Below are 25,689 nucleotides of genomic sequence, written 5' to 3'. Positions count from 1 at the left end.
GTCATCTTCTTGAATATTACTGGTCTTCTGCTTTATGTAGGAAAGAAAAAATAGCCAAAGAGATAAATGTGTTTAGGGAAAAGAGGTGAAAACCTCTCAGACAGTTGAACAGTGAGAGCAAGAGCACACAGAGGGAGAGGGAAGGGGACTTGAATTGTGTCACAGCACTGTCAAAGCAGTACAAACGTTTGGAGGAACTATCCTAATTTCTCTCACAGATATTTGAAAAAGACATTTGTTTATGGAATCAAAGACTTCTTTAAAAGTGGACCCTACTTTCATGGGACCATTGCTTGGAGGACAGCTACATACTGACCTCTCCTCCTCCAGCCAGTCAAATTAAAATCATAAAGGCTGATTGTTGCAAAACCCTGAAAGGCCTCTGGACTTCTGGACTTTCTGGCTTTGAGCAGCACCAGCAGCTGTGCCACAGATTTCCTTAGAAGGTACCACTGTCGTGTCTCTGCACTGACCCCAGTGTGGAGAGTTGGGCACACCTAGCCCTCTATCACTTTTGGTGAAACTGCTGCTTGTGACAGTCGTCCTGGGTGTTTGTCCTCTAGACTGAAGCAGTAAATAACTTACACACAGGCTACTAAACATTACCTCCTTCCCATTACTGTTTTTCCAGTCTGGTTATAAGCATATGTTGTAGAAGTAAAGTCACTGCCACTCATTTGTCTTCCCGCAAGACACTTTGTACCCCAGAATTACTTGATTTCAGAATTTTTACTCAGTTTTCCAGACCTCCTTACAAAGACAGTTCTTGCTGTAACAGGAGGTGCCACTGCTAGTCAGCAAACTCTTGTATTCATCTAGCTACTGACTCTCATTAGTGGCTGCTAGATGATAATGAGGTTTTCTTCATTACACTACTCCATCTGATCTGAACTCCTGATCTAGAATCCATATGCTGTAACATCTCCTTTTCAGTCCTGGGCAGTTTCAGGTCCTTGTTTCTGAGTGTAACAGTGACATTTGTCCAGAATGTCCCTGTCAGTATTTTCATCTTTATGGTTACTTCATTTATACTCTTTTTGAGAAAGTCAGTCTGTTCACTGAGATGGAATCAGCTGATTAACATTGTTCATCAACACAAACACCACAGCAGCATGAGGCACATTTGTAACATTATCTGAAGTGGGCCAGGAGATTTTAGTTGGCACTGCTGCTGGGATCCTCACGTGTGAGCTGTACTATAGGTGCACAACAGGTATCCCAGGAACCCAGGAACTGTGACTGCACCTCCAGCAGCTTTGAGTGTAGCATTTCCCCTTCCTCAGTCTGGTGCTTACAGTTGGAGAAGGAGGAAAATAAATAGAGGAGGGTTCAGTGAAAAACTACATGAAAGAAAAAGACTGGAAAGCAGGCCTCAAGAGGAAACCTGCAGGACACAGTCTCCTGGGTTCAGGCTTATGTTTGCAGGGCCATTGATTTGCAGACTGCAAGGGGAACTGCAAGCTGGCAGTAGACTGTCAGATGAAGGATGAAGGGAGACAAATGCAGACTAAAGATTGTATAGAATCAACAGGGTTGTACTGGGTTGAGCATTGCTGATAATTTAAAAAAACATGCGAATTAGAGGAAAAATTAAGTCACAGAAGTCAAATGGCTCCTGTTATTCAGAAGTAAAAATTGTACAAAGTCGTTTGTGGTTTTGCTTCCTATGAATGACAGTGAGATTAAGAAGTTCCTGATTTCACTGAGATTTGTTCAGGAAATGAAAATCAATGTGTATCCTGTCACTTGATACTGTGGCATTGACTTGGAGAGATATCTCTCCTTGTTTTCCATGGCAGAAGAACCTTCCACTTCAATTTGGGAGGCTTTTTCCTGACACACACAGGGTATGAAAATATAAAAATGAAGCTTTTCATTACAGCCATGTCCAAGCTACTGGACAGCTTGTTTTGCAGTCAAGACAAGATCAGAGTTTTGAGGAACATTTACTGATTTAATGCCAGTGTGCTCTCAAAAGAGAAAACTAGGTGACATATAATCATTAGTATTGAAACATAAGTAGACTAGTTCACATAAGAAGATGGTCTAAATCTTGATAGCTCCTCATCTGGAGCTCATTCTCATCCTCACAGTCAGGAAAGGGAAGAAGCAAAGACTAGAGATTACTCAGTGGCAGCATTTCCAAAAGCACACAGGTAATTTGGCTCCTATGAATAGCGTTTAGGATCATCTTCTCATAAATTATTTTAAAGGTTGCCATTCTTCTGTACAAAAAATTGGCTTTTTGTCAACATGGGTGCTCTCAGGAAGCCCACTGGAACATCAGCCTCCTTCAGCTGAAAGATTTGGCATAAAGAAGAGGGCCTACAGTGTTCTGAAATGCAAGGAGGCTTCCAGTTTATCAATATAAAAGCTGGGAGTTACTGCTGCACTATTTGAGCCAAAAAATCCTCAGTGAAGTATTAGATCAGTAATCTCAGGCTGTACCTAATGTACACCATAGCAAGGGTTAAATGAACTGAGAAGTTCATAGAAAAACGCTCATACAGTACATTTTTTATTTATACTGAAATGTTCCCATATGTTTTAGTTAATGCAGAACATAATTGGGTCTGCCTTCAGTGGAGACATCCTTCTTATATGATTTATCCATAAATGTGGTGTGAAGGAGATTCCACTTCACCAGAAATAGCTTCCGTTCTATTTTAGCCAAAAGCCCACCATTCAAAATCTCCATCTTTCTCTCTTCCCTGTAGTGTGATTATTGTCTTCTCCTAACTGTTTTGCCTTTCTGCAATGAAATAACCTGGTGGAACAGTTTCAAACATGAGGTAAAACAATTCTGCCCTAAAATAGCTTCCAGTTAATGTACTGCCTTCTTCAGTTTGCTGAGCAGCTCACATTGCACATGGATGTTCCTAAATTAGAAAATTGTACATATAAAAGTTTTCTTGTGTTTTTATGTGCATGTTGCTTAAAAGTCAGGATTTCTGGTTTTTATTTTAGTACCTCGAAGCAACAGAAATGAACTGTGCTTGACGTTAATTCCATCCTTCTGCTGCTTTTTTATTATTATTAGAATAAACAAGCTACTGATTTGAGGAAAAGTCCACAAGGTGTTTGAGGTCTTTATTTATTTTTCCTTTGATAAACTTAGAGTAATTTAGCTTGCCTAATTTGCTGCTGGAAACCTGCTGCTGAGAGTACTTGTGCCTGAGAGGGAATAAAATTAGTGAGCTGCAAGGAAAACTTCAGCAATGAGTTGAGAAGCAGGGAGAATTTGGCTTTGTCTGTTTGTTTGCTTTTCCTGTGTCTGTGTACACAAAAAGCAGAAGGAGTTTTGATAGTCTGAAAGGAAGAAAGTGAGCTGTGCATGAAATGGTGTTTGGTGGTATGATCAGTCTGTTAGGCATTATGCAGTGTTCCAGCACCAGGTGGGTGATACAGGACATCCACCTTCAATTGCCTTTCCAGAGGCAGAGGTCCTGTGGTCTTTGATCTGCATTGGTACCAGGTCATATACTCACAGCAGTGTAACTGATCACTGAGTTATTAACTCAGCAGAGGGCAATGCTCTTGCATCCCGGAGTCTAATAAGTGGCTCCCCAGTGCTAATTTAAGGGAATCAGAGTGGGTTTCTCTACATTATCCCTGAATCCGTGGTGCTTTATTGGCCCACAGGAGCCCCTGACAGCCTGTAAACTTAAGCCAGCTTTTGTAGTATTGCCATTTACTAGGCACAAGGCAGAATCAGGGTCAGTGGCATTCTGCAGCTACCTCTGGCCCTTTCTTGACCCATACTACACATTTCTTGGTTGTAGCAGTGGATGTGATGTAGTGCTTGGAGGCAGAGCAGATTGGGGATCAGCTGTGTTTCACAGTGTACAATTGCTTTATACCAAATTAGTCCCATGAGCAGTTGTGTTCCCTGACTTTTTGAACTACTGTCTCAAAACTGGTGTAACTTGTGAGAAAAAAAACCCTCCCTGATTTATTTGGAGAGAGCTTCAATTATTTTACCAGTGGAGTCCTGCCTCAGAAACTTCTGTCCTGGAAGAAACTCTCAAAGTTCCTCTTTATGCACACGAGCACACTCGTACTCATGCACACAGGTAAAGAGATGTTTTAGTGAAAAGTTGAACTGTTTGTATGGGAAGAGTTCAGTAACTTTAGTTGACATTTAGAAACAATGTAGTATATTAAGTCCAGTGGTTTTGGAAAGCCTCTTTTCCTCATCTACTACCTCCCTTTCTGGACACCTATTCTTAGTTCCATGTATTATTTGTAGTTAGCATTTGCCTACATTTAGAAATACCTGTAAATGAGATTAGTGGTCAGGTGTGGGTCCACTGAGATTGCAGGATGATCTTATATTGGCCCAACATTTGGAACCTGGTATATGATCATCAAGCCACACAGTCATAAGCATAATTTCTTATAATGCAGATTCTGTAAGCCAAAATATTCCCCTTATTTCATATGTGCAAACTCTCTTAAGTTTATTGTTTGGATCTTTGCACCACCATGTGGCTAACCAAGTACTAATTGGGATAGAACATGGTTATCAGGTTTAATTAAAAATAGTTCTATTTATGAGACAAAAGACAAAGTTGAGTTCAACTGGCATGCTTGTAACTCTAGTGACTGTACAGCAAATGGCTGTAAAAATGTAAAAAAAATATATATATACCCCAAATCAGCAGACGTGCCACTGAATACACTTGGCGAGACAATCTGTCTGTTACTAAATTGGTGCATTTCATAGCCCTGTTTCAGGGGAGAACTGAAGGGTGGGACAGATCACAAGGAGCTCCTCTACTGCTAGGGTGCTCCTGCTTGGGTATCTTTGCATTTTGTCTCTGGCTGTTTACTGTTCCTTTTCATTTTAATTAGCAGAATTCCCCTTGCTTAACTGAAATCTTTCCTTGTCACTTTGTAGTTTGGTCCCAGGCACTCGTGCTTACAGCCCCTTAGGGTCATCTGAAATTTATATCATAGGAAAGAATTTGCCAGCTAAGAGAGAGAAAAGTGTAACTGTGCAGGGGTCAGAATGATAAATGAAATTCTAGGAAGAAGGAGTGAGAGGATATCAGTTGTTAACAGTTTCTAGAAATCCTAAAATAGACCAGAACTGGGCCACGATTAACAGACATCATGACTGCTTGCTGATGAACAGAGGCAGTAGTGCTGTGACGGGAGGTTTGGCAGAGGACATCTGCAGTTTTCGCTTAGTTACTAGAGTGAATGAGTGGGAGCTGGAAGGATCATGAGCTCCACTGCCAGAGTTCTTGGAGTTAAGCAGAATAGGGTCAGCTTAATGTGGTGGAATTTTTCAGCTGGTCCAGTGATTTTTCCGGGAGCCTGAGTCAATTTTTCTGAATGCGTGAATCTGGCAATTAATAAATCTTTTGGCTTTTATAACCATCGGCTACAAACAGTATAAAAAATACTTTGCATTGTACATGTGGAGAGGAGGGAATTTAGGATCAGAAGATGCCACATGAATGGACTGAGAAATGGTGTTTTCATGGCAGAGCACTGACTCAATTAATATCCTTCAATTTTCTACCAAGGCTTTTCTTTACTAGCTTCTTAGTGAATTGGCAAGGGAGAAGTGTTCAGTTTTCTTGGCTGCTTTTGAACAGTTGGGAGTCCCCAGTGCTTCTAATGAAAGCAATGAGATCTGCAGAGTCCCAGGTGACAAACTAGGCACAAAAGTATGACATTGTGATAATGGCAAACAAGACAATTCTGGGGAGAAAACAGTATTTTGCTCCCTAAACAAGGCTTGACAATCACTTTTTTCCCAACTTGTCCTTACAAAGGATGTGGCTCCTGTTTCCCAACTTGTCCTTACAAAGGATGTGGCTCCCTGTTTCTGTCTAAGGTCTGGGATATGTGTGTTTTGTGGCTACCCCTTATGCTCTGATCCCTCTGTCATGCTAACAAGAGGTACCTGCCTGGGGCAGCCCTCAGATCACAGATGGGATGGCTGAGGCACCCCTGACAGAACAAATTTCTCACTCCTGGATTAGAGTTCCTGGGTCTGATGGTGTAGACTTAGCCTGAGAGAACTGGAGGGATCACAGAAAGCAAAGTAGCTCCAGCTGATAATTTTTCAACAGTTCTTCCATCGAACATGAATTGGGAAGGGTCCACCCCTCCTCACTAAGACATATCTACCCTTTTTGCAGGAGGATTATAACACCATTGGGGTCCTAGATGTCCCTTTCTGAGAAAGGCCCAGCATTGAAACAACATGGAGATGCGAGTCTCTGCTTTAACTAGATATTCTTCTAAATTAGGGTTTGGCACTAATGGCAGGATCTTGTGTGACTGTTGTAATAGTGTAATGGTTTCTGTTTGCCTCTCTCCCACAGTTCTTACTGGTTTTCTCCTCTGCTCTGCTTTTCTCACTGTTGCTGCTCCAGCATGGGTTACCAGTAGGCTGCAGTCCCTCAGGAGAATCCCTGCCCTGGGATGGATCCTCCATGGGTCACAGTCTATCTGGGGTGCCTGTCCTTCCAAGAGTGTCTCCAGCCCTGTGTCCTTAGCAGTCTGTCCCTTGCCATGTCTCCTTAAGCTTCTCCCCACACATTTCCTCTCGTGTCCTCCCCTAGCAGCTGTCACAGAGCTCAAGCACAGTGTTTGCTTTGTCTTCAAGGAAGGCATTTGGCAGGCAGGCAGCTGAAGTATGATCCAAAATCCCTAGAAGCCAGTGCAAATCTTTCCTTTGAACTCAGTGAGCTTTGGAATATGCCATTATGGAATGAAAATTTGTCAGAAGTGTGCATGGAGTAGTTGTGACTTAAGAGTCAGGCAAAAAGATTTTTAGCAAACCAACAGTGACTGGAACATTTTAAGAGGACTGCAAGCACAGGAAGACAGACAGGTCAGCACTGGTGCCCAGAAAAACATTTCTAAAACCAGAAATACTCCATCAGAGTACAAGCATGTTCCATGTATTGAAAGTGACAATTGGCCTCTGAGGTGTTCAGCTTCCAGCTTTCATCAGGGTTTGTTTGTCATTGATCCATATTAATAGTAATGATTTGAAAACTGCCCATTTCTCATTTCTGAATTAATGCAGTTTTTAAAGTAAGACCTGTGAAAACCCTATCCACATAAAGAAAAAGTAGGATTATAGTAGGTATAGGTCTAAAAAGAAACATTTTGGGTGATGAAAAGATGCACCTAGCCTCACCCGAAATATTCACCATAAAGATAATTAGTTCTGTCTTTTATAGCCCGAACATCCCCTCCTTGCACAAACTGGTTTTAAAAAGAGAAACCATCTAATATTTTTTTATTTTATCTCTTCAAAAGGGAAACGCTTTGTTTTACAACCAGACTGTTATAATGGTGAGCTCGAGGCTGATCCACTCAGTACTCTAAGCAATTTTGCAAATTTAATGTAATACATTTAATAAAACTAAAAGTTAAAAAAATTAATCACAACTCATCTCAAGCTCCTCTTCCTTCCTTGTCCTCTCTATCCAGTCATCTGGATCATTCTGAGTTTTTCTCCCGGAATATTTGCTAATCCTTAAGGTCTAGGCAGATGAGAATCTGTGCTTAAAAAGCCCTGTATTCAGTGGAGATGAACAAAATTGCAGGTATCTGTTGTCAAGGACAACCAGTAACTTTCTGATGAAGGGAGAGGGTAGTAAGAGATATTGAAGGTTTTTCAGGTTAAAAAATCAGAATGTGATTCATAAATCTGCCATCCACCATCTTTAGTACCCTATCTCAAGACTCATAGCAGCCTTTACAGACTCCTAGATGATGAGAATGAGACAAGGCACATTTCTCTTTGTAAGGGACTTTTCACCCCCGGTTTCTTTAAGTGCCATCAGAAGCCTCATCCATAGAGTTTTGTTCATGGAATTAATGGGTGTTTTATTCTTAGATGGAAATAATCTCCCTTGTTTCTGAGACAGAGTATGCTAGGAGGAGAAAAACCCACTCAGAAGCTCATGTAAATTCCTCACAAAATATAATGCCATTGTTTTCCAAGTATTGCATGAAATATGCTTGGGTTTTGCTGGATAAGTAACTTCAGCTCAGGTTGAATTTCAGATCCCGTTCAGGAAAGCCATCTCATTTTGTAATAGCCTTAAGCAGGTACTTTTTTTGACCTGTGCATTATGAAGGTTTGTCTCACAAATATGGCAATAAGGGTAATCTTCCTATGTGTTTGAAGCACTGTATAATATATATGAGATATATAACATATATAACAAGGAAAATACAGCTACTATTAATCAGATTGAGGAACTGCATTTAATTCTGATTATGAGATGGAATATATATACATATCCAGAGTCACGTAGCTGGAGTTGAGTTACTTGTAAAAGGTTTCAGAATTGAAAGCTAGTGTTGTCTGTTTTCTGACCAGTGCAATTTCCCATCCTCTTCCCTATTTTTTCCTCTATGTTATTCTTGCTTTTGGTTACAGTTACAATTTTTATGACTAATCCTGTCACTATATCCATGTTCACTGGGGGAGTGGCTGATGAGTCATGGAAGAGCAGCTTTCTCCAGCCCCTGCAGGAGCTCTCACTTCCATACCCTGAGCAGTGAGGTACTGCTAGACTAGTGCTCAAACAGGGAGCATTTGAAGCATGATTTTGATACCTGCATTATTCTTGGCTTTCAAGTTTTTGTCTATGGAAGTCAGCTGCCTTGAATGGCTTTTAAAGCAAAATAATATAGATCTCTCCAGTCCTTCAGTGATAGGGAGAAATACAGCTGAGTGAGACAGCTGGTGTAGCTACACCTTCACTGACTTCATCTGAATAAACAGGAATGGTTTAGTTAGGAGACACAGACAGCAGGAGACTTTTCCTGCTCCTGTGCCCATTGCTGAGGCATTGCTTCCCTGGCAGTGTGGGCAGAGACCAAGCACATCAGTTACATTTGCACAGAGTAAGGAAATAGTGTTTGTGTGGCTCTAAGAGCTGGAGGCTACATCTGCTGATTTCAAGCTGAATTACAGCTCTTCGGAAATGGTGCAACTTCCCAGAGGCATGGAGAGAGAGCAGACACTTCCATAATCTAGAGCTCTCTGCCATGGATCATAATTAACTCACAAGAGTAAAATCTTCAAATTTTTATCCAGAGGAGGTGAGCTGTGCCTTGCAGGATGGAGGAGACCAAAACCAGGCACAGCATACAGAGAGAGGGAAGGACTTCAAGGACAGATAGTGTTGGACCAAAAAATAAACAGAAATTTCCAGTTCCGGTTATTAAGTCTCTTCCTGTCCAGTCACAGGGAAATAGGTCCCCTAGCAATAACAGAAAAGAAGTTAAGTCAGTGCCTCTGCTGTTAATTTAGTGCCCTCCTGGGACAGGTGGAGAATATTGTTCTGCAGCTGCCCTGCTAACAGGCTTCATCTCATTGAGAGATTCTGGCTCTTCCCAGCACCTCCCAAAGTTCCCTGAAGCCTTGTCCTGAAGTTTGAGCCCTGTACCATCCCTTGCACAGAGACACCCACCCTGTCAGGAGGCCAGAGGTAGACTGGAGACCCTGCTTGGGGGGACAGGAATTGGGAAAAATGTCTGCTCAGCCCCACCCAGCTCATACCTGCTACCAAACAGCTGTCAAACAGTGATGGAAAAACCATTCAGTGTCTGTTTTCCAGAGAGCCATCCTGGTGAGCCACGGTGCACAAGGGCTAAAATCTCTTGGTTAAAACATGTGTAAAACGTGTGTTGCAAGAAATGAGCAAAACCTAAAGTAAACAGTTTACACCGAGGTGAGCATCTGCTGATTGCTGATATACACAGGCAAAATGAATCACTGTTTGAAAATGGCCTCATTTTGCCCTTGTCTGCCTTTTTTTATGTAGTGAAATACCTGGCTCTTCAGCAAGACGGAAGACTCCACTATTTATGTTTCCACAGTACATTTTCTCTCCCAAGCAATGTTTGCTGCCCCAAGAGCCTAATTATGACCTAAGAGATGTTAACAACCAGATTATTGAAACTTCCAAAAGGTTTTGATCAAATACAAGTAAGATGTAGTTTGTATTTTGCTGCCCTGTATTCCAGGAACAGCTGGTCTCCTGAGGTAGTGAAGTGTGGACTGAGTTAATAAATATAAATATGCTTCTGTTAGATCTTGCAATCATTAATGTAATTGCATCTGGTAATCTTTTTCATATTAAAATATAAATAATGAGATTTGATTTTTTTTTCTTTTTCAAATCTATTGCTACTGATTCTCCCTTGAGGGAATTCTCCAGCAGGAAGACCTTGTCTTCCCAGAGTGAATATTGTGAATCTTCTCTGTACCGATTCTTTCAGTATTAGATTTCTGTATCAGCAATCCCCTTTCTGCTCCTCTCTATGGCTGCATCTGCCTTTGTTGTGTCTGGCGTAAGGAGAATGCACATGTAGTAACAGGTACACCAAGCCCAAGCATGGACTGTGAGGAATTTACCTTTGGTTTTCTCTGTCTCTGATACATGCCTTTCATGCCAGCTCTGGCACTTGTCTCTAGGCTGACTGGAATAACAGGATGCACAAGCAGCTTCAGCCCAGCTTCACAGAAAAACCAACAATTTGAACTCCCAATACTTGTGTCCCACAGGCGACTGAGAGATTCAGCTTTTCTTTGTTTGACCTAATTGATGGTAAAAAATGTCATCAGGCTAACTGACATAAACAAAGGAAGCAGTGCTGGAAGTTCCTGTGATGCCAAACACTTTCCAGATCTTTTGTTTTGTACATACCCTCTCTTGGGCCAAGCTGAGATCTCAAAGAACATTCAAAGAAACTGATTGCAATGATCCTGCTATCCTCCAGCTCCCATTGGCAAAATACTTAAAGAAAAGATACATTTTAATTTGAAGAGATAGTCAGGGGATTGAATGACTCAGGGCTATGGGATATGGAGCCTCTTAGAGCAAGATCACCAGCTCTCATCCATCCCAGGTTGGTTGGGACTGAAAACTTCTCCAAGCTCAGCAGTTTGTGAGGGTCTCTGAAATAACTACTGGCCCTAGTCCAGCAGATCCCAGTGGGCAGAGACTTATCACAGCATGCTCTAGGGATGTAGTTTGCCACATTCTTACTTTAAAATTTACCAAACACAAGAAACTTTTTTGCTGTGATAACTGTTTTGACAGAGAGACTAAGCATATGTCTGCATTCAAAATGTGATTATTTCAGTAAAGCTATGCTGATAAACCCCTTTTGGAAGAGAACTCACAGTGGCAAGCATTCCTCTGCCTCTGTGACTTAACCCATTTCCCTGGGTAGTATAAGCTGTACCCACAACTGTATTTTTTAGCTACCCGCAACTTTTTGCTGGCATTGCTGTTTGGCTGAAAATGTTATTTTATTATTTACTTCTCACGGTAAAGCTAGGCCAGCAAAATGTTTCCCTGTAACCTAAGCTTATAAGGGAGAAAAAAACCTGCGCAAACATTTTGGAGGTGAAGTTTCGTAGTCAGGCCTGAGGCAAAAGACTTAAGCAAAAGGCTCAACAGGTACAGAATTGTAATCTCTCATTGCAAGACCCAGTGCTCTGTGGTTAGGCATGCAGCAGCACCTTGCAGGTCAGGGGCACTTCATGTGCAATCATAGAACCATTGAATGGTTTGGGTTGGAAAGGACCTTAAAGATCATCTAGTTCCAACCCCCTGCATGGGCAGGGACACCTCCCACCAAGCCCAGGTTGCTCCAAGCCTCATCCAACCTGCCCTTGAACACTTCCAGGGGTGGGGCAGCCACAGCTTCCCTGGGCATCCTGGGCCAGGGTCTCACCACCCTGACAGTGAAGAATTCCACCCTTAACGACTCACCAAATCTCCCATCTTCCAGTTTTAATCTATTCCCCCTTGTCCTCTTGCTACACATCCTTGTCAAAAGTCCCTCCTCAGCTTTCCTGGAGCCCCTTAGAGCACTGGAAGGTGCTCTGAGGTCTCCCTGGAGCCTTGTCTTCTCCAGTATTTGTGTAAGCAGTGAATATATGCTATTAAATTGGAAACGTAAATACCAGTGGCAACTACTTAAGTCCCTCTGGAAGAGGAATTGTGTCTGGGGAGGCTCTGCTGGTGCTGACTCCTGTAGCTGGCTGTGCCATCCTGTCAGGTGACCCGCTGCCACTGCTGCCTCCAGCTGAGTCAGAAGAAATGGCACTCATGGCCTTAACATGTAAAACAACAAATCGCATGAGAAAGGAAGAAAAATACTGTCCTAAGGATAGCTTCCCATTTCTGCTTCCAAGGCTTCACGTGCCATTCCACAGGGGGCAGGTGCCATCTAGTGGGAGTTGGGCCGGGCTTTGGGAGAGATGGATTTTCCCTTAGAGCTGGGATGTTGAGGGTGTTCCCAGGTGACAACAGAAGCATGAGGAATAGTCCCCATCGTGCACTTTCTTTGGAGGGATGCAAAGGGTTTTTCTGAGTTGAAAGCAGTGGTTTGGGGAATTGCAGCGTAACACTTTCAAGCACATAAACCAGAGCTGCTTTTCAAAATCACATTCAACACATTGCCACTTTTCTGGAAGTCATGAGTGCTCCTGCTAGCCACAGGGTGAGGGATCTCATTTACCACCCTTAAAAGCAGAAGAACACATGGTTTGTTAGGGCATGATATCCCTTCTTGAAGATGATCAGAGGGCTGGAGCACCTCTCCTACAAAGAGAGGCTGAGAAAGTTAGGGTTGTTCAGCCTGGAAAAGAGAAGGTTCCAGGAGAGCTTAATGCATCTTCCAGTATCTGGAGGAGGCCTACAAGAAAGCTGGGGAGAACTTTTTACAAGGGCCTGTAGTGAGACAAGGGGTAATGGCTTTAAACTGAAAGAGATGAAATTTAGGTTGGACATTAGGGAGAAATTCTTCACTATGAGGGTGGTGAGACACTGACCCAGGTTGCCCAGGGAAGCTGTGGCTGCCCCACCCCTGGCAGTGTTGAAGGGCAGGTTGGATGGGGCTTGGAGCAACCTGGACTGGTGGGAGTTGTCCCTGCCGGTGCAGGGGGTTGGATCTAGATGATTGTTAAGGTCCCTTCCAACCCAAATCATTCTGTGATTCTATGATTTTATGATTCTTCAAAGTCCAGGAGTTTTCCCTGTGAAATAGCTTCTTGGTACTTCATTAGACTTCACGTTTGCACAGATTTGTGAACTCTTAACCCTCCTAATCTGTTGATGTGAAGGATCACCCAACAGAGAAATCCTGTCATTGTTGAAGTTCTGAAAGCTGAAATGTCCTTCTGAAAACTGAAACCACAAATCTGATTTGTGATTCCTGTTGACTGCAGCTAAGAGGAAACAAGAAGATTCCTCTAATTAGAACTACCTTTACTATTCCTTGCAGCTCTCTTGGCAGCACCTGGAACAGGTCACTGTCAGAGACAGGATACTAGCTGGCCTAGACAGATCATTGATGGATTTGGAGCACACCTTTCCAGCACTGCTCAGCTAATGAATTTTGCAGGCTTTGTTAGTTTCCTCGGTATGGTGATTCACTTATGAGAGAAATTGTTTCTGTGACCTAGACCATCACACTGACAAATCCTGTTGGGTAGTTCTGTATACCTGCTTTAAATGAACTGTGGCTTTGGAGGTTGGCAGAGAGCACTAGTTCTGTTTGGTATAAAATATCTGCACCCTGTACTTTGTGTGTTATGTATTTTCCTCTTCTTTAAGAAACACTATTAACAAAAGCGTTAATTGCAGGCCAGCTCATGCTGAGTTGTTTTCAGGCTCAAGCAAAAGAAGTTGAAACCATGAATTAACCTACTGTTTTCAGATCAGTAATTTGTGACAACATTAGTAATGAAGTCTCCAATTGTACTTTCAGGAAGGGCTGGTATTGGTTACAGCACCAGCATAAATAATAAACCTCTCTCAGGCTGCAGCCCTTCCTGCCTGCCTCAGCCCCTCTTCCTTGGGTCTGACTCTGGGTGCTCTGCCACATGCAAAATGCACTGCAACCTGAATTTCTTGGCCTGGGTGAGATCAGCTGCTTTTCACTGCCTAACCTTTGATGGATTTGTTGCTTTTATTAATGTCTTGATTTCCCAGGAAATAATGTGTTTTAGACAGAAGTCAGGCATCTTATTACTCCTGCCAGCTGGCAAGGAGGATGCATGTATACATATAGATAGTTTGTGTTCAATAATTGAACCTAGATGCAGCCAGGTTGGCAGCATGTCTTTCAGCTTTAAAAACAGGGCATTGTTATACAAAAATGGGATGTTTTCCTGTGCTGAAGACACATTTTATTCTTCCCCATCTAATCCTGGTGTCTGCAGCTGCTCTGTAGATACCACCTCTTACAAGGCAAGGAATAAACTTCTGAACATCTGTAACAGCCACATTAAGTGGCGTGGTTTATTGTTGAATTATGGATAATAATGGCTGGATTACTAAATTGTAAATCAATCAAAGGTTTTCTGATGATACTCTAAACCATGAGAGAGAGAGAGATAGACTCATGCAGGAAGAGACAGTGATTTATTTAACTGGTAACACATCCATCCCCAGTAATTTTTTATTTATTTATCCTTATTTTGAAAATATTTAAACCCTTCATAAAAGTGAATTTACAGAACAGCAATTTGTAATGATGATAAAGTTTTGCTGCAATTAAAATTGACACTGTTGCAGCTTCTGTTGACAGGAAAGTGGAGAATAAGAAACTTAAGATACACAAACATAACAAGAAATTAGTTGAACAATTGCCTTTGTTTAACTGTCCTTTAAGTGGAAATGAGAGGAGCTTTTTCCTTTTTATTCTTAAATCTGTTGTTTTGAAAGTGCCTCCACTATGTGTAGTTTTAAACCTTTGGTACTCAGGATTTTGCATGCTCAGTAAGTCATCCATTTCCAAGGCATTAGCAACACAGACAGGATTTATTTCAATCTGTGTGGCTGATTCTTTGATCCGGGGCTTGCTTAAGTGCATTCCAGTGCAATTAATTAGAAAAAACAGTATAAGGTAATGGCAACTCGGAGTGATCTTAAATGTAAAAGTGACTCATTAGTAGCTCTGCTTTCTTGAGGATTATTTATTTGTTGCTTGACAGCATCTGCTATTCCTGAGCAAGGGAGAGTCAGCTAATTGAGAAGAGGGAGCTTTGGTACTCTTTATGAGCCACTAATATGAGTATTCACAAGAAAAGAAGCAGTGTGGGAACCTCTTCCAGCACTAATTTAAAGAAAGAACTGCGTAAATGGCATTAATACAACTCTGCTATTTCATGCCATGAGGTGAGTGACAGCATGTAGTTCATATGGATTTGCTTTGCTGGGCACTAGGGTTCCCCTTGGCCAGCAGCCCTGTGTAGCTCACAGGCAGCACATAGAGGAGCTCTGTGGAAATCAGTTATTGAAGCTACTTGCTCTGTGGCACCTCCCAAGAATGGGCTGTGCTACTCCTTGTGTTTTCCTGTTTCTGGCTGGTTGAAAGTTCTAATGTTTACTTCTGTGTCCACAACATGTCAATCTAGTTTCAAAATTCTGTGCATCTCGATTCTGTTTCCTGAGTCTTCCCACTTTGATCAATAAAAGTATCCATCCATCAATTCTTGATTGAAACAAGATTGATCCACAAGCAACTCATAGGTGTCTGTGTTGCAGTTCCAGCTGCCTGACACAAGCATTGCCTCCCTTTTGGCTGAGGCAGGCAGTTGCTGAAGAATTCAATTGTCCTGCAGAAGCAATCAATATATGCTCCTCTGGCTCCTGCTACTTTAATTTTCCTTTATGGTTTCCTTATAATTTAATCTGCTTCAAGGAGACATACTGCCTGTCTATCATATTGTTACACTCTTCTTGAATCTTTCTTGAGTCTCACTGCCCATGGAGCTCCTGTGATTTTCAAGAAAAACTGACTTACAATTCAAAAGAAAATGCAAATTCCAGCCCATCTGCATTGTTTGCAGCCAATTCAGATAAAATATCTTTGCATATTGTATATTGTTTCTACTTCATCTTCACACTATTTCAACTTCTTTATGGTTTTCTTTTTTCTGTGTAGCAATATCCAGATCATTCTTTCTTCTGTGTCCTGAAGTGTGCAGGAATCAAATGCAGAAATCCTGCTTTATTATGTAAAATTGTTTTATTAATTGTATCGATCTTGACACCTGGGGAGGCTGAATCTCTGTCATTCTCTCTCTTCCCAGGGCACAGACAATACGAAGCTGTGCAGGTTTCCATGCAGTACCAGTGCATCTCTGTCCTGATGATTAAATTCAGCTTCCCTGGTGTGGCAGCTGGCACTGGCAATTTATTAGGGGACAGCACTTACCTCCTGGAGCTAGAACAAGACCCTCATGTTTTCCACTTAAACTATCTAGTGAAAGGGTGAAAACTGCAGTCTTATGCTACCAGTGCAAATTGGTCTGTGAGACTGAGGTGAAAAGTTCAGTGTCTCACTACAAATGTCTCATTCCTCTTCTTTGGGGGTTTGTTTCTTGTTTTACTCTAACCTAAATATACAAGGAGAAACTAAAAAAAAAATAGTGGGTATGGTACCCTGCTAACAATTATTTAGCAGTAAATATGGCTGCAATGTTACTACTGTATCTATTTTGTGTAATACTAAAATTCATAACAATTAAATTCTCTGCATAAAGCACATAAGTGAAGGGAGTGAAAAGTTTCTTACAGAGAATGGCATTGCTTTTTCATCCTGAAATTTCCTACCTTGATGACAGCAGGGCCAATAATGAAAGCAAAAGAATACAAAGAGTAGAAACATGCAGCCCACATTTCACTCTCCTCGACCAGCACTGATGTAATCCTTCTGGCAGTGAAACTTTCCATTGCAGTCCCTCAGCATTTAGATGTGCTATTGATTAGCAGGGTTTACTAAGGTCACTTAGGAATCATAACAAACCTCCTGAAACTTTTGAAAGGTAATAAATCAAAGGGTTTTGATTTGTAACTTGCCATCAGTTTTGGTGCCTTGCTTCAGCAGAAGACAGCAGTCAACATTTCCTAAGGCTTGATATGAGGAAGGTTATGATGGCAAAAGAAAGCACTTGTTTATAAACAGTGCAAGTAATGTAAGCTTTAAATGGGTCCCAGAGGATTAGAAGGCTCCAGAGGGCTCTGGAATGCCTTCCTCTCTGCCCCCATCTGCTCCTCTCACCCTGACCTCCACTTTTTTTTTTTCCAAGTCTTTGGCCAATTTTCATCTCATCTGTCATTTTGAAAAATGAACTGGTGGTTCAATCCTAAGTTTCATAACATGTAATGCATCTTTTTTTAGATTAACTTGTTTGCAAGAGACGGTGCAACAGGAAATTCTTGTACTTACATGGCAACTCCATTTTCTTGAAAAGCAGAGATGTTGTTAAAACTCATAGTCTGTGTCTGTTCTGCTAATTGGATATAAAAGTCATGACACATAAAGGTGACAGGACCACACTTTTTTCTGGATAGAAGCCTGTTAGTACATTGCTAAAAAATCGGAAGTGGGGCTGAGTATGTAAATGTATGAGGAACACAGCAAGCATCAGTGCTGCACAACACAGATCTAAGGTGAAGATGTACCCTCATTTCATTGATGGGCATCATGGTCCTGGAAGTGTACATTTCTGATGGTTACAGAGGAATTAATTACAAACATTACTCATCTTGATGCTGCATTTGATTCCAGACATAAACTGCTCTCTTGTAATACCATATAATACCATATATATCAGTATGGAACAGTATCACACTGCCACTCTCAAGGTGGGTATCAAGGCTACGTGTGTCCTCCCAGCTTTCTGACAAATCATGGTTTCACCTTGGGACTGACATCCTTTGTACCTCCACTCTAGCTCTGCAACCTTTGCCAATACAATTCAGAGGGATTATCTGTGTAAAAGGAATATATACATAATAGTGTTCCCAACTAGTGCTTTGTAGGCCTACCTGTCTTTGTAGGTCAACTTGAAATAGAGACCTCTTCCATGGAGCTGTTAGTGCCCTGCAGCCACTGTGTGAGCAGAGGCACGTGCAGACACACAGCATCATCACTCCCATTGCTTCCACAGTCGAGGCTGGATTGCTGCAGGGTGTCTGGATTGAGCACACAGGTTGATCTTTTCCTTCTTCCCCACCAGACTGGAGAAGGCCCTTGCAATTGTGTTTGACTCCTTGGGGAATTTTCAAAGCTGCGGCTCAGAGCCTGTGTGTGTCTTGCCAAGACCAAGAGGAGAGTGTGTGTGCAGTTGTTCTGGATAGATGTTCCTCTGTGAAGTGCCTGAGCTGCTGCTTGCTCTTTTGTCTCCTTCACTGTCAGCTTCTCTTTATCTTTTCTACTGCCTCTGCAGGAAGGGTGGGTTGTGTGAGGTACACACAGGCACACACACACATTGAGCTTCACGCTCACTTACTGGCACTGCAGCCAGCATTGAAAGGCTGCATCAGACAGGATTTTTAAGCATTCAGGGTCCTCTATGTTTTATGAAATATAGAGGAAAAAGAGAGGTGTGGCTTTTCGTGCATGTCCACACAGTTAAATTATTTTTCTAACTAATTGGTAAATGGTATTGTTAAGTGTGTATATAATAGATATAACACACTTGTGTCCTGCTAAAAGATCCAGCCTCCAACCCTCTTCCTTCAGAAGAAGAGGTATCTGGACTGAAATACCCAATTTTACCTGCTGAAACTCACCTTTATGTATTTGGAAACCTGTGCTTTGTATTGCATCCATCTGAGAGAATCTGTGAGAGTTTCATTTTTCCATTCAGTATAAAAGCATGACAATTGGTACAAGATCATTCTCTTCTGCCTCCAACTCTTGAAACAATCCAGGCGTTGTTTTTAGGCATTAGTTCCCAGCGGGCTGTCAGCAGCATGGCCATGGGGACCTAGGAAGAGACCCTAGGTGAAGATCTGGGGGGTGAGCAGACCTTGCATAATGGTGGTTACATTTCAAAACATGCTGTTGATACAGCAGAGTCTCAAGAGCAGAAACCATCAGGCAAAACAAACACAACGGTGCAAAACAAACCCAGTGACCAAAGCAAGCACAAACTTGCTGTAAAGACACCCCCCTCATTTATTGGAAAATAAAAAAAAGTTGATGTAGATATTTACACAGTGAGTACCAGAGGGTTGACTTTGCTATTAAGTTTCTTGGCTTTTTGTGGTTTTGTGTGGCAACCTTTATTTAAACATAGGAGACAGAAGAGGCTTGTTTATTTGTTTGTTTGCGGTTTGCTTTCATTTTCCATTACTTTTAAAGGGCTGAAAGTTTATTGTTTGTGAAATACAGGAAGAGTCTAAATGAACACCAGATGAGAGGAAATAGACTGGAAAAAATTAGGGCTATTTGCTACCAAAGGAAGTAATCATTGTACATATATTAAATTCCAATCTCTAACTGAGAGTGTGTTTTGTTATGCAAGAAATATGACTGTAGAGTTAAAAAATGGAAATACATGGAGTCTTCCCAAGTTTGGGCTTTAAAAGTGGTAAGCAAGGGTTTGGTGTACGTCTGGCAAATAAGGCATGAGGCAACTTTTTCTGAAGCAAGTGCTGAGGTTGGCTGGAGAGTGTTCTGCACCCCAGTGTTTCCCACCATAGCAGAAGGCCATTACGTGGCTCTGTGCAGAAGGGTAAAACAGATTTTAATATATCTGTTACCTGTATGTTTCATGTAGGATGACTTTATAATGGCACTATAAATTCCTTGTAAATTTTCATCTGAGACATTCTCAGCTTATCCTTCATTAGAGGTGCCTGACTCACCTTTACTTGCTATTTACCTGTAAGTCAGCGCTGAAACTGCTCCTGTAGGGGTCACTGTCCGTTTTCAGTGAAGATAACCAGTACCTAATAATCCCTTTAATTGTCTCTGTAAGGTGAGAGTTTAAGTGATGGCAGAAGGGGTCCCTGGTCCCTGCAGGCTAATGTCAGGGTATGTGCACCTTTTCATTTTGTTGCCAGGTGGCAAATTCACTGGCTGTTCTAGTAATAAACCATTTGTAGTGAGAGCCAGTATGAGCTGAATAAGGACCCTTGCAAGTTATTTGAGGAGTGCCTAATACATGGGCTTGGCTCAGAAGGATGCCTTTAGTCAGCCACAAATTTGACATTACTACTTCTTTTAAACAAAACAGGGTGTTTCTCATTCCTGCAAGCTGGCAGACACCCTGTTCAGCTCAGTGAATTCAGCAAGGACATAGGAATATTTTTTTATTGTTTTTTCTTCAGCAGTAGAAAAATTGTAGCCTGGGGACATGTTGGTTTGACAGATTGGGGTTATATGGTTGGAACTGACCTATGCAGCTTCCTTCTCCTTCCCCCTCCTGGCAGGCAGGATGAAGCATGTGTGATTGGAAGTGGCTATCCTAATTTTGCTTGTTATCTGATGGAAGGCCATGACAGTAGACAAGAAGGATTTGCTACAAATTTTGCTTTTCCTGTGCGGGATGCTTGGAAGCTCAGTGAATAACCTGTAGAAATAAAAAATAAGATATTTTGGCTTTTGGGAAGGGCAGCACAGTGTGGATTGCACAGTCAAATAAGCAGTTCTCGGCAGATTTTAGAGACCAGTAGTGGGAAGTAAGAAGGGTTTATCAAATAGGATTGTAGGAAAGAATAAATGGAAATGAACTAAAGAAAGATAATAGCATTGTATTTAGAATCTGTCACTTTATCAGAATTATGCTACTACCAAAAGAGAAGAAATTGGTTTTGTAGAGGAAGAAGGGTTTCATTTCCCCTTCATTAGCTGAGGAACATGCTGACAGGAATTAAGGCAGAATATTACTAAATGGGGGCTTCAGTCTGCAACAAAGGGTTATTTTAACCTCGATCCACTCAGTGACTGCATTTGCAGCATGGCCCTGTCAAAAAAAAAAGAAAGAAAAAAAGGAAACAAAACCACACAAGTAAAACCTTTGCTGGCAAAACTAAGGCTGCTTTGTGCTGATACGTAAGACTGGGACAGCAGTCTGGGGTGGGAATCCTGTAAGGCAACAGTGCCCCTGATGCCTGTGTCTTAAAAACATGCCTCAAGTTAACTACTGTCCTCTGACCTCAATCCATGCTGAAACAGGGGCTTTGCATAATCATTGAAGGAGACATTCCAGCTCCAGAAGATGTTATGTTATGAATCCAGAATAAACAAAGGAGACATTCACGAAAGGGAAACAGAGGCAGAGAGAGATTTGTCTGGGGCTTATAGGCTAATTTTGACAGAACGGGTACTTAAACTCAGGTTTCTTGAATTCATTTGTGTACTACAACTGCTAGGCTGCCCTTCTTTTCCAGTACTGGATTTTTTTTTCTCCCTGAAACTGCAATTCTAATACAGAGTTGTTTTTCAAAAACATTATTTCATTTTGCTCTGTTTAATAACGTGCTAGTGATTCTTTCCCCAGACAAAACTGTGCAGCTTGCCTGCAGATCCAAGTTGCAATGCTGAAGTTGCAAATGGCCTGGGGACCTTCAGGTGGATTTTCACATTTGGACCACCAAGGACAATGATAGAAGGAAAGGCAGGGATGTGACTTTGGTCTCTGCTCTTCTTTGTCCTCCTGGGGATCACAACACCATGGATATGTAGGAGAGCCTGCAGGAGTAGTAATGCTGTTCTGCCCAGCTTCACAGGGGAAGAAAAATACAAGAAATATATTTCTAACTAGACTGTCCATTTTTGTTACTCAGACTTGATAACTCCAGGAAGGCTAGTGAGACTTGGCATTGCATGAGCAAACTGGGGCTGTTTTTTTTTTATGAGGCAGTATTGAGTGCAACTATCTGGGCTAAGAGAAGACTATACTTCTGACATGAGCTTTTCAGAACACTTAAGTAGCTGTCTGGGGCATCTTAGGTGTAACTTCTAGTTGCTTCTGTAACCCATATAATAATGATTTGCTTCAACCTGCTTCAGGAAAAATGCAACATTGGAGAGTTGGATTGATCAGCCTGGAGAAGTCTCTGGGGCAACCTTATAGCACCTTTCAGTACATGAAGGGGGTTCAGGAAAGCTGAGGAGGGATTTTTTGCAAGGGCATGGAGTGAGAGAACAAGGGGAATGGTTTCAAAGTGAAAGAGAGGAGATTTAGATTGGATATTAGTAAGAAAATCTTCACTGTGAGGGTGGTGAGACACTGGCCCAGGTTGCCCAGCGAAGCTGTGGAAGCCCCATCCCTGAAGTGTTCAAGGGCAGGTTGGATGGGGCTTGGAGCAACCTGGTCTGGTGGGAGGTGTCCCTGTTCATGCAGGGGGCTAGAACTAGGTGATCTTTAAGGTCCCTTCCAACCCAAACCAGTCTGTGATCCTATTATGACATTGCTTTAAATAACAAGTCCACTGCAGTTCACAAGTCAAAAAGTGCTGGTAGCGTTTAGTGTCAAAGTCTGTCATTTGAACATCTGGCATTTGTCACTGCTTTCCTTTTCCTTCCACTGTTATATTTTATCCCCATCTGTTAGAGGTTTCTTAGCACTGTCAGTATAAATCATAGTGCATCTCAGTCTGGGTAGTTGAATCACTACAGGCTGCAATGTAAATGAAGTAAATTGAAGGGAAGTGTTTTTCTTCTGCACTCTGCTCCTCTTCTTTCTCCCCTGTCCCTGTACACAGACAGTACCAGACAGTGTTACTAGACAGCATGATACCCCTGCTATGAAGGAAGATGGAAAATTTTCCAAAAATAGCCAATGTTTTTACCAGCCCTAGTTCTGAAGGCAGAAGGCAGGAGAGGAGTTGACGTCAGAGTGGAAACCCATTGCCATTGTTGGAAGGACCAAAATTTACTGCTTTGGAACAACCTTTCATCAAGCTAATTGAGAAAGCAAACATTCTTTAACATCAGATTTCCTAAGCAATGTCTTTGATGTATTTACCTAAATTACTCTTACTGCAGTAAGAGTAGTAGGTTAGAAAAGAAAAATATTGATGATGTTAGGAAAATATGGGTGTGTTCATATTTGACAAAGCAGATATTTTTTTATTTCTCAAAAAACTATGCAGTGCCTTCATAATGGCCATCATATTCAGCTCTTCCAAGCCCTGCCAGCAGAGCAGCAAGCAGTAGCAGCATTCCAAAGATTCATTTCTGGTGGAGAAATTAATCCACCACCCCCCCATATGAAAATGTTTCCAGCAGTATCCATGAATTATCCTGCCAAAGCCAGGTGCTCCCATTTGTGCAGCGTCACACAGCCCCATGTGCTGGAAGCACATGTGGATTTAATTCCCTGCCAGCTTTAGCAACTAGAGAAGGTATTTCCTTGTTCAAGAAACACTTGGAGACACCACAATCCCAAGCTACTGGAAGCTAAGGAAAAAAAGGCCTGTTTCCCTCTGTCTGGAGAGGTTCATGGCAGACTGCTGTCACTGTCAGTCCCAGAACTTTATCCAGGCTCAAGGTGGGCTGAAGCTGGAGGGTCTCTTTGTACAAGACAGCTGTAGTGTTTTCAGTTCAAAGGACTGCTTGTATTGTTGGGGACTTCATTATACTTGGAAGAGCAGGAATTCCCATGTCACTATGCATGTTCCTCCTGATTGTCTTGCTTTTTCACCTTTTATAGTTTCATGTATCCAAAGTGTGGCTTAAATTTATTCTAACTTATAGCAGATTAGCTGAAATGAGAATAAACTAGTGCTGCTACTGCTGGTTGTCAACTCATGCCTTCTCTTCCTACAAAAGCATATTGCATTCCTGACTTCCTGTTACTTTTCACTTATGTTTATGTGGTGTTATCCTGCTACTCAGTGCAAGATCAGTCCAGCAGTAGGTATCCTGGTCAGCATCTGCCGCAATTGAAAGTAATAGACCCAGCTCATAACCAGAGCAGTTGCTGGGCTGTCCTTCAGAGCACGCCCTGGCTGATGGCATGCAGTCATGGGAAAGGCCTGGCAGTCCCTACAGTCACAGGTCCTCTCTGAAGCTGGTAGATCAATGGAATAGTCATCAGAGGGCTGGAGCACCTTGCCTATGAAGACAGGCCAAGAGAGTTGGGGTTGTTTAGCCTGGAGAAGGGAAGGCTTCAGGGAGGCCTTACAGCACCTTCCAGTGCCTGAAGGGGCTACGGGAAAGCTGGAAAGGGAATTTTGACAAGGACATATAGTGATAGGACAAGGGGTAATGGTTTCAGACTGGAAGAGGAGACATTTAGATGAGATACAAGGCAGAAATTCTTCAGTGTGAGGGTGGTGAGACACTGAAACAGGTTGCCTAGAGAATCTGTGGATGCCCCATCCCTGGAAGCGTTCAAGGCTGAGTTGGATGGGGTTTGGAACAACCTGATCTAGTGGGACGTGTCCCTGCCCATGGTAGGGGAGTGGATCTAGATGATCTTTAAGGTCTCTGCCATCCCAGACTATTCTATGATTCTATGATTTGTTCTGACATCGCAGTCTGTTGCTGGAAATGGTTGTCCCAGAGTAAGAGTTGCTATTTGACAAGACTAAAATGATGTGCAACGAGAAAGAGAAACATGGATCTAATGTTGCAGAAACTGCTTTGCATGAGATATTGCAAGAAGCAAATAATCCAGGAGTACAGTGGAATGGATGCCGTGATGTTGACTCACTCTTGTCTTTTTGATATCTGCATGATATCAGCTTGCCAGGCTTCTTTCTTGTTACTAGCAGAATATTTATTTTATTTTCTCTTCTTCTTGTAGAAAATTTTACTACATCACACTGCTGAGAGACCCTGTATCTCGTTACCTCAGTGAATGGCGTCATGTCCAACGAGGTGCTACCTGGAAGACCTCCTTGCACATGTGTGATGGCAGGACACCAACTCCTGAAGAGCTGCCATCATGCTATGAAGGCACAGACTGGTCGGGCTGCACGCTGCAGGAATTCATGGACTGCCCATATAACTTGGCCAACAACCGCCAAGTGAGGATGTTGGCTGACTTAAGCTTAGTGGGCTGTTACAACATGTCTTTCATCCCAGAGAACAAGCGAGCACAGATCCTGCTGGAGAGCGCAAAAAAGAACCTCAAAGACATGGCCTTCTTTGGCCTGACAGAGTTCCAGAGAAAGACTCAGTATCTGTTTGAGAGAACTTTTAATCTGAAATTCATCCGGCCCTTTATGCAGTACAACAGTACCAGGGCAGGAGGGGTGGAAGTGGACAATGACACCATCCGGAGGATTGAGGAGCTCAATGACTTGGACATGCAGCTTTATGACTATGCAAAGGACCTCTTCCAACAGCGCTACCAGTACAAACGGCAGCTGGAGAGGATGGAGCAGAGGATAAAGAATCGGGAAGAGAGGCTTCTTCACCGGTCCAATGAAGCACTTCCCAAGGAAGAGACCGAAGAGCAAGGACGCTTGCCCACTGAGGACTACATGAGCCATATTATAGAAAAGTGGTAGCCTAGGCAGACTTTTATATTAATGATATTCTAGGGTTTCCATATAAAAGATCATGGAAGTAAAATTACAAAAACAACAAAAAGCATTTTATTTAAAAGCAAGTCTGTAAAACAGAAGATAGATTGCTTCCTTAAGCGTAGGGTCTTTTTACTGTTTCTTACAAGACCGTTAAGATTCTTAAAAAAACGTAAAATAAATACATAAAAATAAAAAAGGGTCAACATTATAAAGCATAGAGAAAAATTGCACCAATGCAGTTACCCCCTTTTAAGGCCAAATGCAAAAGAAGGTTTCTTATCTTTACAATTTGAACACAAATGGCAGAAGTAGGATTTTAAAAATCTGATTATCCCTGGAGCATAATGATATAAAGATGCATAATTAAAAAACAAGGAAATGGAGGTTTTCTTTTGTGGGT

General features: G+C 42.0%; 1 protein-coding gene across 1 annotated transcript in view; it reads left to right on the top strand.

Annotated features, from left to right (window-relative positions):
• LOC104387932 (heparan-sulfate 6-O-sulfotransferase 1) overlaps positions 1–25,344 on the top strand; it is a 184,015-nt gene extending 158,671 nt beyond the window's left edge. The window contains exon 2 of the mRNA XM_009996729.1: positions 24,563–25,344. Within this exon, the coding sequence (XP_009995031.1) occupies positions 24,663–25,271 (609 nt within the window). The 5' untranslated portion in view covers positions 24,563–24,662 and the 3' untranslated portion in view covers positions 25,272–25,344. The remainder of the gene's footprint in view (positions 1–24,562) is intronic.
• Positions 25,345–25,689: the final 345 nt, after the last annotated feature.

This window comes from Chaetura pelagica, unplaced genomic scaffold, assembly GCF_000747805.2.
Source record: "Chaetura pelagica isolate M959 unplaced genomic scaffold, ChaPel_1.0 scaffold264, whole genome shotgun sequence".
Lineage (NCBI taxonomy): Eukaryota > Metazoa > Chordata > Aves > Apodiformes > Apodidae > Chaetura > Chaetura pelagica.
Note: the sequence above shows the minus strand (reverse complement) of the source record. Positions and strands in the feature narration are given on the sequence as shown.